Source organism: Callospermophilus lateralis, chromosome 14 (genome assembly GCF_048772815.1).
Source record: "Callospermophilus lateralis isolate mCalLat2 chromosome 14, mCalLat2.hap1, whole genome shotgun sequence".
Lineage (NCBI taxonomy): Eukaryota > Metazoa > Chordata > Mammalia > Rodentia > Sciuridae > Callospermophilus > Callospermophilus lateralis.
This window is the reverse complement of record NC_135318.1, coordinates 101,153,468-101,166,846: the sequence shown is the minus strand read 5'-3', so window position 1 is coordinate 101,166,846 and position 13,379 is coordinate 101,153,468. Positions and strand designations below refer to the sequence as shown.

The window sequence follows — 13,379 nt, the reverse complement described above, 5'->3', positions numbered from 1 at the left end:
CTATATATTTATCCCTTTAACATTTTCCTACTTCCTCTTTCAGCAAATGTGTTATCCATACTTGCCATTGCCACTTCCTCTGCTGTGATTATGGAGTAGTCACAAGCCAAGCTTTTGCCTCCAACACTCCACGGAAGCTGCTGTCACAGAAGTCATCAGTGAACCCCACAGTGAAATCCAGTGGCCAGCTGGTAGTCTCATCCTTCCTGGCCTCACCTGCCTAACACCTGGTTTTCATTTGGCTCCCAGTATACTACACCCCGGGTGCCTCCTACCTCCTTCTTGGCTTCTTTTGTTGGTTCCGTGCCTTCTTTCTGACCTCTCAATGTAGGAATGTCCTCTAGGGGTCCATCCTTGGCCTACTTCCCCTGGGCATCTTGCCTAGGTCCATGCCTTTTCACAACATCTCTATATTCAAGACTCCATAATTCATCTCTCCAGCTCCAACCTCTTCCCCTAAACCCAGACATGAACATTCCCCTACTTACTGGTTAAGTAAGTGTTCAATTATAAAAAGATGGATAGGAAGGCTCTATAGAGAAAATTACCCATTGAGGAGAGACACAATCCTCCCAATCTTGGATAAGAGTGACTCCACTGGGTCCCAAACTGGTGTTTAATTCTTCTATGATATTCCATAGTATGGGCTTAATTGTGCCCAACCAAAAATTCATATGTTGAATTCCCAACTCCTAGTTTATCTGAATGTCATTGTATCTGGGGATAGGGTCTTTCCAAACACAATTAAGTTAAGATGAAGTTACTAGGGTGGGCTCTAATCCAATATGACAGGTGTCCTTATGAGAAGACATTTGGACATAGTTGCATGCAGAGGGAAGACAAGGTGAAGAGTCAGGGAGAACACCTTCGTCTGCAGGTCAAGGAGATTCCTGGAGCAACCCTGTCCTCACAAGGAACCACCCTAGCTCAGACCTCCACCCCAGAACAGTACGAAAACTCATTTCTGTTGTTGGAGCCACTTAACTATGGAGCAGGTGCAGGGCACTATTATTCCACATCCACTCTAGCAATAATTTCTGTTGATCTGCATCAAAATACCTAGAGAATCCAACACCCTCTCACCACCTCTAATGCCAGTACCATAGTCCAAGTCCTCTTTCACTGAACGCTCACACTGAATTGTTTTACCTCATTGTGTGATGGCCTCCTGGTCCTAGGGCCTATTCTCAACACAGAAGACAGAATGCTCCTGTTAGAATGTCAAACAGTATGACTTCTCACTTGAATAAAAAGCACCATGGCCTAGGAGGCCTTCCAAAATCTGGGTGTACGCCTCTGAGCCCTGTGTGCCTCTTCCTCGGCAGTAGCTTCACTAGGGTCCTTTCTGTCTTAGATACTTCCCACTGGCACTCTGGGCCCTTATACTTATTATTCCTGCTATTAAGGATGTCTGTCCCCAGATACCTGAAGAACTCATTCTTACACCCCCTCCAAGTCTCTCCTCAATGGTAATTTTCTCTATAGAGCCTTCCTATCCATCTTTTTATAACTGAACACCCCTTCTCCACCCTCTGCATTTTCTATTTCACTTCCCAGGTGTATCTTTCTACATAGCGTTTATCACTTTCTAACAAGATAAGTAATTTCTTTATCTTATTTTCTATCTCTTGGCACTAGAATATAAGATCTATATACACAGGGACTTTTGTCTTCTCCTGTATCACATCTTCTTAGAAGAGTGTCTGGCACACTATTGATGAGGTATAATAGATCATTTGGTCCCAGTGTCTCCCTGTGTTGACATTTTCTGCCATCTTACCTGAAATGTTATCCTGCCATGGCTTGGTGACATGCCCTGCCTGCTTCCAGCTACTGGACTCAATAATATCATTCCTTTTAATGAATGGGCTATTAGCGCATGAGGAGGGAAGAGGAGCCTTCAGATGGGCTTACACACTGAAGCCTGCACCCTGTGCTTCCACAGGCCTCACGGGAACATGTGTGCAGAGTGGCACAGAGGTGCAATCACATGAGTGAGCCAGAGTCAACCCACCCCTGTCACATCAGGCAAGGGTAGCCAGGATCAGCTGACCACCAGCCAAACCACTGCAGCATGAGCAAGACCAGCCCAGATCAGCACAGCCCAAACCCAGACCAACTGACTCACAGTCTTGTGACTCATGCACTGAACAATAAATGAAGGCTGTTTTGAGCAGCTGTATTTTGGCATGGTTTCTTGAGCAACATTATTAGGCCAGCATGTAAGTAAAGCAGCGTGCAATAAATGTTCGTTGAGAAAGAAACACATGCGTTACAGTGATCACCATAAACCCGAAGAGGTTTATAGGCACACCTGTGCCATGAAAGGAACAAATGTTAACCCACGTTCTTGGCACTGGTCCTTTCTTCTAAATACTGGAGGGTTCTCAATAGGGAAAGGGGAGCCATTCTAAATGGGCTTTGGTACTGACTGGCCACCACACTAAAGAGAGCGCCTACTGTTTCCCAGTTTATTTTGAATTTCATGTTAGGCCCATGGAGCCAGGATTCCTGACAGCAGCATCGCATCTTGAACTTCTTTTATTGTTATTATTGTTTTAGCTTTTTCACTAGAGATAAACAAAAGGGAGGACAAACATTGAGGACAATGGCATTTGATCTATGCTGCGCAGAGATTGTGTATTTTTTCTCTCTCTCTCTTCATTTCTGCTTCTTTCATTTATCTGCCAAGTTATACATAGGTGTTCTCTTTCACCATCATTAGAGCCCTTTTGCTAAGTCTTAGTAATGTGTCCACTGTGTAACCCTTTTCATTTCATTCCCAAAGGATCAAAGACCTCATGGACTCTCTGCCAGGACCACTAGAAATCCACAGCATAAGGTCTTTGGAGGGAAAAGAAAGAAACCCAACATGCCTAGAACAATCACTTATTTGTGTATGTCTTTTTTAGTCAAATAAATAATTATATATTTTTGAGAGACGAACTCTGAGCACAGTATTAAAAATAACCTGTTTTAGCACTCCCTCTCCCGTACCCACCTACTTCTTTGTTCTGCCTGAGACGCACAGGTATACACAACAATCTAGAAAATCATTTGAAATTTACCTGGGAATAATTGTGCAAGGAAATCGATAAATGCTTACAAACTTATTAAATGAAGTCTATTCTCTGCTGAGAAAAGTGTTAGAGAAGGAGAAACTTTACTTTCCAGACATGAGCCAGTTGGCTCGGCTGTCCTTGGCACTCACGGTCCATAGCCTGGCTGCCTGGGGATGTCTGCCTGGGATGACCTTGTGGACCCAGAGACAGTGTCTCTGCCCCCAAACAGGACAGAGTGACTTCCTCTGGCATTCCTTTGCCTGAGTTCCAGACCAAACCCTCACCATCACAGCGTCCACCTTTCCAGTGCCCTGCGGGCGGCTGAGCTGAGTCGGATGCCGACTCAGGTCTATTTTCTTCCCCTTCAGGTAGGCAGGAGTGGTGGGAATGGAGAGCCCAGTCTTCACTTTTGGTGAGATCCTAACTGTTCTGGGTTACACCTCTCACTCACCTCCTCGGGAGACTACTGATAGGATTCTAGAGAAAGGGAAAAGAATGGTTGGGTAGAAAGGGAGACACTTGGTGGAAAAGAGGCAAGGTTACAAAAACAATAGAGAAAGGAGAGAGGAAAGTCAGGTTCTCTGGCTTGGCCCAAGCAAGGACCCATGTACGTGAGGATGGTCCCCCAAATGAGAAGCAGGCTTGGGTAGAGAGACGTGGGGCAGATGGGGCAAGTTTTCTGGTTCACCTCTGGCCTCTGAAGTCAGTCGTGAATGTTTCCCAGGAGAAATGGCTTTTTTTTCTGCCTATTTTTACAATGTAGATGGTAGTTTGCTTTATTTTATTACCTTGTGCTCCCATGTGGCTAACAGGGCACTCTCCCCACACATAAACTATCTTTTATTTATGAACTAAGGCAAAGCCCAGGGGACCTTTCTACATTAGTAAAAAGAACTGCAAACCTTGTAAAGGTTGTTCTGCAGTCTTTATGGTTCATTGTATTACTTAGTGATCTCTGTCCCTGACTCTTCTCTAACTCCTCTCTCTCTCTCTCTCTCTCTCTCTCTCTCTACACACACACACACACACACACACACACACACACACCTGTTTACTAAGCGGCTGTTTTATTGTCTCTATTATGTTGCAAACTTTTAGAGGCCCCAGCCAATATCCTGTCAGCACAGGTGAGCAAACAAAGTCTCAGAAATTCTCTGATGTTAAATTATGCACATGGGCAGGTTGACTAACTTTATGTAAATTAGTAGTGGAGAGAAAGTTTTGTTAGCAAATTCAGAAGGAAAAGGCAAGAGAGATCCTCCAAATATAGTTTAGAATATGGTTCTTCTGTCTTCAGGATCCAGATTCCATGAAACTTCCTTCAAAAGTCTTATCTAGCCAGCGATATGCTTATAAATGCTCCACACACTGCTCCATGAACAAAGGTGCCAACTTATAACATCGTCAGATCCATGCTGTGAGCTCTCCAGGCGTGGCTGCTTGAAGCATCCATCCTGGTGGCACCATATGTGCTGAGGGGAGGCCACATACCTGGTGAGCTCCTGCTCGCTGCTGAGGGCTGGCTCCTGGACCCCACTCTCCCCCGCTCTGCTGCCATGACTCATAGATACTTGGTGACCCCATGTCTCTGCTTTTCAATTTAAACTACTGCATCAGTCTAATTCTGCTGGGCTAGTCTACCTTTCCACTACAACTATAAGAACTATGAAGACAGGACTATATATCCACCACAGAACCGTTTACAAAAAAGTCAACTCTGTATGCATGCATGCATGTGTGTATGTGTGTGACATACAGAAACATATGCAATCTTTCATCTAATTGAAGCCTTTAAAATATTTTAGATATTTGTGACTTCTACTAGTTTATTTACATCCTAGGTGCTCTAAATCTCTGCATTCAACAAATTCTCACTGTGTGGCTGAATGGCAGTAACAGAAACCCTGTTGTTTGGACAGCAAACTGAGGGGCACATTACCACTGAGCTATGTCACCAGATCATGTCATTTTTTATTTTGCAACAAGATCTTACTAAGGCTGGTCTCAAATTCATGATCCTATTTCCTCAACCTCTCCAGTCACTGTTATCATAGGCGTCCACCATCAGACCTGGCAGAAGCTCCTGTTATTAACAAACAGCCTGCATTCCTCAGCCTCCTTTACAGAGGAAGGGCCATATACCAGGGTCCTAGCCATTTGATAAAAGTAGAGAGACTGTGACAGCTTCTGATAGCTCTGTTGAGGAGTCAGATAGCAGATCTGCTCTTTCTTTCTTTATGCAGTCTAGAATAGCTGATACCAAAGTACCAATTCTTGTCCAATAAGCAAATGTGGAAATGGAGGCCACTTTTGGTGTCTCAGCTGGTCAAAAGGATCCCGGGATCCTGAGGACACTACAGAGTGGAACTCATCTATCAATAGCCCACCTCTGGCAACTGATATAAGAGAAATAAGCATCTACTTTGTTTAAGCTATTATTACCTATTATTCCACATCTGTTATAGTTGCATTTTATCTGAAAGGACACACCATGCACAATATAATAAGTATCTGCAACCCTGAAAATTGACACAAGTCAAAGTATTCTGCTTCCAGAGTGACCCAGAGCCATTGCATAACACAATGACTCATGACCTTACTTGTCTCTCCAAAAGTTGTGACCCCAATGTCCACAAACGTCTTCAATGCCAGTCTTCACATGATCAAAAAACTAAAACAGAAAAAGCAGGCTAATTGATTAGCTATTACCTGAAGTCAGCAATTTTTAATTTATAATCATGACTAAACTGCAATGACCCTAATAGTCGTTGTTTCATATTGTTGGTTTATTTTTCTGAAAGCAATAAAACCAACAATTTGTCTTCCAATTAGAGGAGATGTTGGTTATATCAATATTAAGCAATTACTACCTCAATTATTCTGACCATCATAAGAGTTTGTTCATAAGTTTGAAAAATATGAAAAATGGCAATAATTGTCAAAATGGTAAAAAGTAGGTAGAAACATTTTTAGATTGAAGGAAGTAAAGAGGGACTTTCTTGCTCCCTCTGTTGATATAGGAGTTTAGCAAGCTGGCTTGGAGATGCCATCGTGGGATTATGATTATTATGATGCTCCCACGCAGACCTGCTCCAGGCCTGGCACCCTCTGCCATTCCTTTCTTCTGCAAATGAGCAATTGGGTGTCAGGTTGTTTTAATGATTCAAATATTTCTTTCTTTGTTCATGTAAGTGTTACACTTCATCAGCACCTACCCGGCAGTGGATTTCTTCACTGACAGCTTGCTGCTTCTTATTAGATCTCTTAACATCAAGAAACTCCACCAGTGGCCGGATGGTTATCCCCTACAAAGAAAAAAAAAATTATGTGAACCTTCTTATAAAATAAAATTAAAAATTCAATAACAACTCCTCCTAAATTTTGATGACCAATAACAAAATGTATTTTGCTGCCACAATTAAAAAAAAAAGTAAATGGGACATTTTGTTAATTTTTTCTTCCTTTTTGACAGCTGGCTTATTTTTTGGAAGACCATGTCTTAACACAAAAGAATAGATCAAAATGGAAGAAATGACAATAATTCTAAGAAATACTAGAGTATTATCCAGTTTGGAAGAATCACCTACTTCTTGTATGGTCCACAGAAATACTTCAACAATTCTTTCATTTGCTTATTCGTCAAGGCAATTTTAACTAAGTTCCTACTGCCTCCATGCCAGGGGCTTGGGCATTTGGAACACAGTGATTCACAGTTCAATAGCTCGGCTCTGAGACTTTGGAGTCTAATACAAAGTCAGATCTATCCAACAGCAACTAAAGCAGGGAAAGAGGAATGAGAAAGAGAACCCAGGCCAGGGGTCAAGGAATGCTTTATACAGAGAAGCACTCCACAGGAGTGTTGGAAGTATCTCCAAGCAGTGACCTCAGGAAGGCCAAGGGCCAGCACCGGTGAGGAGCATGAAGTAAGTCTGGGCAGGTTCATGGATGAACTTGTGAAACGGAAAGAATAACCAGCTCTTCAGTAAACCAAAAAGAGAAAAAGAAATTCCCTAGTGTGTCCAAAGTTTTCCACCACAGTGTGACAGCGAATATCTCAATTAATGATAGAATAGTAAAAGCATTTCCACGAGAGAGCTCCCTGTCTGCCATTTAGCACAGTTCTGAGTGTCCCAGTCCATTCAACAAGAACAGGCGAGGAAGGGGTAGGTGGGAAGATTTTTGTTGCTATTGAGGATGATCTACTTTTCGGTCCACAAAATGAAGATGATCCTTTTTCATTTAAAAATAACAAGAAAGATTTAAAAAGTGATGAATACAAAATGAACTTGCACGATCCATTCCATACACTTATTTAAAGTTGTAAAAGAATATGTATTAGCAATGAAAAAAAAGTATATGGTATAACCAGGACATATTAGTATACAATAATATGTTAAATATATTAGTATGTTATAAAGATAGTAAACACACACACACACACACACACACATTAGATAAATGTGTATGTGTGCATGTCTGTGAATATAGATTTGGATATACACGAACCCTATAACAAACACATAAACTCTTATGAAGCAAACTATAACATTTAAAGGATATTTGAAAGACTTGAGTGTAAAAAAAGACATATACAGTTCCTAGATAGGATAACAATATTCGGATGACAAATTACTTCTCAATTATCATGTTTATGCAATGTAATTCCAGTACTACATTGACAAGGATTTTTAACAGAATTTGAGAAATTGATTTTAAATTAACCTGAAAGAGTAAATGTAATCAGAAAATTATAGAAAAAGGAGGGTGAGGGGGGAATTTACAGATACAGAATGAATCACTAGCCAATATACCTAAAAGCATGTGACAAGGCACCCAAGTAGGGCAGTTGGGGAGGCAGTGAGAGGGGGGCTGCAGGAAGTCTGCTTAGGCTCTTGCTCCATGGGTAGAGGACAGGAAGGAATGTTGAGTTTGCAGGAGGGGAGTGGAAGATACAATAAGGTCTAATCCATAGCATTTTGATTTCTTTCTTAAAAGTCCATATGTCTTTAAGAATGAATGCATTTGACAATGTAAACACACATACACACAACTTTCTTTTTTTTTTTTTTTTTTTTGCGGGGGCTGGGGGGATACCAGGGATTGAACCCAGGGGCACTTAACCACTGAGGCACATCCCCAGCTCATTTTTTAAATTATTATTTGTTTTATTTTGAGACAGGGTCTCAGTAAGTTGCTCAGGGCCTCACTAAGTTGCTGAGGCTGGCTTTGAACTGGCAATCCTCTGCTTCAGCCTCCCTCCCAAGATGTCGGATTATAGGTAGGCACCAGCACACCCAGCACCCACACACTTTTAAAAGGAGGTCCTAGGTTTTGTTCCATCCATCTAGCTCTGGGCATTTTTCAGCTTACTTTCATCTCAACTTTCTGAAAGGCAAAGTGACCTTGGCCAAGTTTGGCAATTTGTGTTCTACTTGTATTCCAGTCCACCACTTTGCAGTAACAGGAAGTAATAACAGCTTCCAATCAACATATGTTCTGTCATTTTTAATTTATGTAAATTAAAATGGGTCTAAACATGTGGCTTTCAGAGATGGCCGAGATCACTAAGTTGCATATTCCAAAAGGCCACTTGCGTGATAATAATTCAAGGAAAAGTCAAGAGAATGCAGGCAACATTGAAACTTGTACAATATCTTCTACAATAACTGCCACTTCTCATGTTTGTCTCCCTGTCAGTGTTCAGTTAGTAAAGAACAAGTGAGTGTCCAGTGTTTGGAAATACAGAGAATAAAAAAAAAGATAGGGTGTGCAAATATAAATATGGAGCAATAAATCCCACCATATGTACAACTGTAATGCACCAATAAGAAATATGGAAAAATACCATTGGGTACAGTGGCGCACACCTTTCATCCCAGCAGCTGGGGAGGCCGAGTCAGGAGGATCAAGAGTTCAAAGCCAGCTTCAGCAAAAGCGAGGTGCTAAGCAACTCAGTGAGACCTTGTCTCTAATAAAATACAAAAATGGCTGGGGTTAAGTGTCCCTGAGTTCAATCCATGGTACCCCCTAAAATATATATATATATATATATATGGAAAAAAAAAAAAAACCAGACAGGGCCCATGTCCAGTCCCAATCTTCACATTGCTTCCTTCCACTAGACAGATAATCTGGAAGTCAATGTGCTAATTGAATAAGTCACAGCTCACAACTCCAAGAAGGAAGTGTGGATACCACCCGGATCAACTCAGGTTTCTTAAAGTATGACACAGTTAAGTTTATCATTAATAAGCATACAAATGTGAGCTTGTGTAGAGTTCCTTTTAATATCTGCCCCATCTCCTTGAATAATTTACAGTTGTCACGGTATGTTGCTTTCTCTCCCCTCTTCCTTTCCTTCCTCCTTCAGTCCAATGGAGGCAGAAGACATGGCATTTGTGGATGCCACTTTTAGCTAAGCTGACTGTTATAGTCTAGGAGCCAGGATCTCTGGTTGGGAGGAAGAGAGAGAAATACAAACACACACAAACAAAAAACATAGGTTACCTTTGACAAAGCACCTTATTTGATCACCGTGGAACATTTTTAGTTAAGTCAACTGGAGAGCAATTTGATAAGGCTTAGAAAGGTAAGTTAAATTTTCTCCTGTTCATTTGGCTTTGGCACAGTCAACATCATACCTTACAGGCAGGATGAACTGTGAGACTCACTGGGCAGCAGTGCAGGGAGAATAATAGGGAGGTGAGATTTGTTTTCCATCTTGTTCTGTCTCTGCTTTCCTCCTACTCTACATTCCTCTGCTTACATTAATGTGATGGAGAAAGAAAGAAAGGAAAAAAAAAACTGTTGTGTGGTTAAAATGAGCATTCATTTGGTGTGTTCTTTGTCGAGGGGATGAATTATTGTTTTGGAAATCAAACAACAAAGGATGAGGAGAAACTGCCTTCTACCTCCTTGCAGACTTAGCAGTCCATTCCCAGAAAAACTTGAAGAAACTATGTTCATTTATTTTAGAATGTCCCTACCATTGCTAACCTATCTTACATAAGGCTTTTCTCACATTACAGACTTGATCACGAAGATTTCAAACCCAGTTGCCCAATAGCATTGTTTGAGAATGGCATACATGGAGTAAGAATCATAGAGGGTTGGAGCAGGTGTCCTTGGCCCCTGCCTGTTGGTCTTTGATCACTCACCACCCTGCACAGTGGTGACCTGTAGGACATCCATCTTCTCCTAAACTACTTCTTTTACTGTACCACTGTATTTAAAAAAAAAAAAAAACTAAAATAAAGCCATCTTTTGACAGACATGCTCCTCTGCTCACTACCCCTTTCTCTGCCAGACTTCCATGAAATTTCCAGTATCAACTCTCTCCAACGTCTCTCTTGTTCGTCTTGAACCCATCAGTGGAGTCTCACGCTCACCATCAGACCCCTAAGGGTCCTTGTGGGGGGCTGCTCCTCCCCACATTGCGGTCTCCCACAGTCCACTCTCCATTCACTCTTTGCTTGAACTCATAGCTGCTTTGGCAGAGTTTCTAGAACCTTCTCCTTCTTGAACACTTCCTTCAGTACTGCTGCATCACCCCCTCCTGCGGCTAGTTCTTTACTATTCCCTTTGTTCAATCTCCTCCTTGCAACCTAGCTCACCAAGGTTCTCAACATCTTCTCAATTCTCCAATATCGCAGGGTTTCAGGGTTCAGTCCCCAATGTCTCTTTTGTATACTCCCTCTTCATCATTCGCTCAGTGATTTCTTCCAGACCCAGGCTTTCAAAGCTGCGTATAGACAGATGGATTCCCAATTTACATTTCCCACTCTGGCTTCTCCCATAAATTCCAGGCTTATACATACTTGCCTATTCAACATCTCTTCCAAAGGGTACACATCTAAGATTCAACACTTGATTTTCCTTCAAACTCAATAGTGCCCTCAGTATTTTCCACCAAATTAAATGTCACATTCTTTATTTGATTGCTCAGTCAAAAACACTAGGAAACTTATTGTTCTTCTCACTGCCTAAATTATCCACCTATATCTTTCCATTTTAAAAATGCCTAGTTATTTTGCATATCTTATTATTGGAGTAGAATAAATTATTGTGAACTCTGTGGAATTCTACTTAGTAATGGTATGTTCATCAAATAAAGGGACAGTGTCATCAGGAAATAATATATATGACACATGAAAAGCACATTTGAAGGTCCTCACAATGTTTATAAACTAGTGGGCATCATCCTTTCAGTTTGAGAGGCTAAATTTAAAAAAAAAGTTTATTTAATTGCCAGGATACCACAAGCCCTGAGTCCCCTATGTTTTTGTAGGGGGCCCTGAGAATCACTGCTTTTTACCTGGGCCATTTCTCAGGGTTGTAAGCAAGGAGCAACACTGAAAGATAAAGTAAATAGATCCCCACGTTCAGGGTCCACCTCCTGTAATGTAGCCTTATATGAGCAAACATTCATCCTGAATCCTCTGCCACTTGCATGGTATCAGAGGCTATGGATGACTGACACAAGGCCACACAAAGATTCTGGCTTTCACCAGGAGTAATAAAGTCTTTTGTCTCTGACCCAGGAGACTTGTAACTTTTACCATCATCTATAAAGCAGTAATAGGATAACTTGTTAGCCTGCATGCTTCATGCACAATTATTTACAGTAAATTACATCACAAATCTGCAATGGTGGCCAAAAGAGACTATCGTCTCTTGAATCCCAGTGGATTAACTGTGATTTTTTTTTAATTTAGTATATTAACTTGTGGAAAACCATGGATTTATGGAATTCTGTTGCTCTGACATGTGTCTATGGTGATTAACTAAGTAATAAATAATAAGTAATACTAAGTAATACTCTATTTTTCCTTCCAAATAAAAGCACATCAAAAGAAGTTAATTTTCCTTTCCTCCAATACTATTTTACTTAATGTTGCATATCAAAACATAGCAAATCACAAGATTAAAATCCTGTGTCCAGTGTTGCACTTGACATGCATATTCTGTACATCTATACACTACCTGAGAGAGAAGTTCCATTAAAGATCTTTCATAGCAAAGTAAACTGAGGGCCACAGGGACTATCAGGACCAAAACCAGATTTCAGATCAGATTGGTCTTATTCCAAAATCTGTGCTTTGTATTCTGCACTCTACCTTCCTTAATTTTTAATATGATTTTAAAATGTGAGAATCAGCTTATATTTTATTTAAAAAAAACATCACCAACATTACCAAACATCTAAGGAATCAGAATTGTTTACTCATGCAATATTCCCTCAGCAAAACTGTACCCTGATAACATGATAATGTGTTATTCAAATTAGCAACGTGATTCAAGCAATGCTTAAATTCTCATGACAAATTTACGGTATAAAATAATAAACCATATATCACACGAAATTCTATTTTTAAAGACGTGCTAACTCAACAACACTAAGGTCAGAGGAGCTTATCCTTTAAGAAATACAACAACAACAGCAAAAGGCAGAACATACATCTTAAAGATGAATAATAAGTCCATCATCATAAAAACTGTCATTTGAAAAAAAAATACAAAATTCTTACTTGAAAGGCAAAATTTTATGTATGAATTTATGATTAGTCATTCTTACCATATCTGTAATCTATTATTTCCCTCCAGCTTCTTTCACTGATTTCCTTAATTATGGATGTGTTCTGGGGGTAAATGTGTATATTTGTGTGTGTGCGTGCACATGTCTAGGGAAGGCAGAGCATCATAGGAGCCAGAGGCGGGGAAGAGAGTAGGACACAGAGGAGGTGATCAGAGTCAAACAACACACACACTCGGGCCTCCAGTCTGTGCATATAAAATGGTGACACAGAGCTCAGGAAAGGAATGCTTCCAATGCATGTGGAACTAAGCTTTTTTTTCTTTTTTCCCTGGACATCAAAATGAGTTTGGTTGAGCAATCCTTCCACCCAATCAAAGGAAAGACCCATGAGCACATATGTAAGCTCCAAACACTGACCTTCAAATTGTTCCACCTCTGAAGGATTAACTTGACCTGTTCACAATACCGAATCCAGCCAATACAGCTCAACCATCCCTTCTATTTTCCTGTGAGGGCCTTTACCCACCTTCATCCTTCTCTTCCTTTCTACCTCCTCCTCTCCTCTCTATACTTGGAGAAGGCTCCCACATCACTGGGAGCAGGTGGACCATCTCCCATGAACTCCCTGGCTTCTCACCTCCCACTGTTCCTCCTCCCACATGCCCTTGGCCTTCTGCATGGTATAGGAGTTACAGAATCTGTTTAGGGTTATCCTTGATTCTTCCAAGACAAACAGGAATTCATCTACTCCTTTCCATCTCTCTCACGACTACAGAAGGCCA

The 13,379-nt window shown here is 41.0% G+C and overlaps 1 protein-coding gene across 2 annotated transcripts in view; it reads right to left on the bottom strand.

Annotated features, from left to right (window-relative positions):
- Window positions 1–13,379, bottom strand: part of Slc9a2 (solute carrier family 9 member A2) — a 91,019-nt gene that overhangs the window by 17,376 nt on the left and 60,264 nt on the right. For both annotated transcript variants that reach the window (XM_076832695.2, XM_076832696.2), the window contains exons 6-7: window positions 6,278–6,367; window positions 5,663–5,733 (exon numbers count right to left, since the gene is read on the bottom strand). In XM_076832695.2, the coding sequence (XP_076688810.2) occupies window positions 5,663–5,733; window positions 6,278–6,367 (161 nt within the window). The remainder of the gene's footprint in view (window positions 1–5,662; window positions 5,734–6,277; window positions 6,368–13,379) is intronic.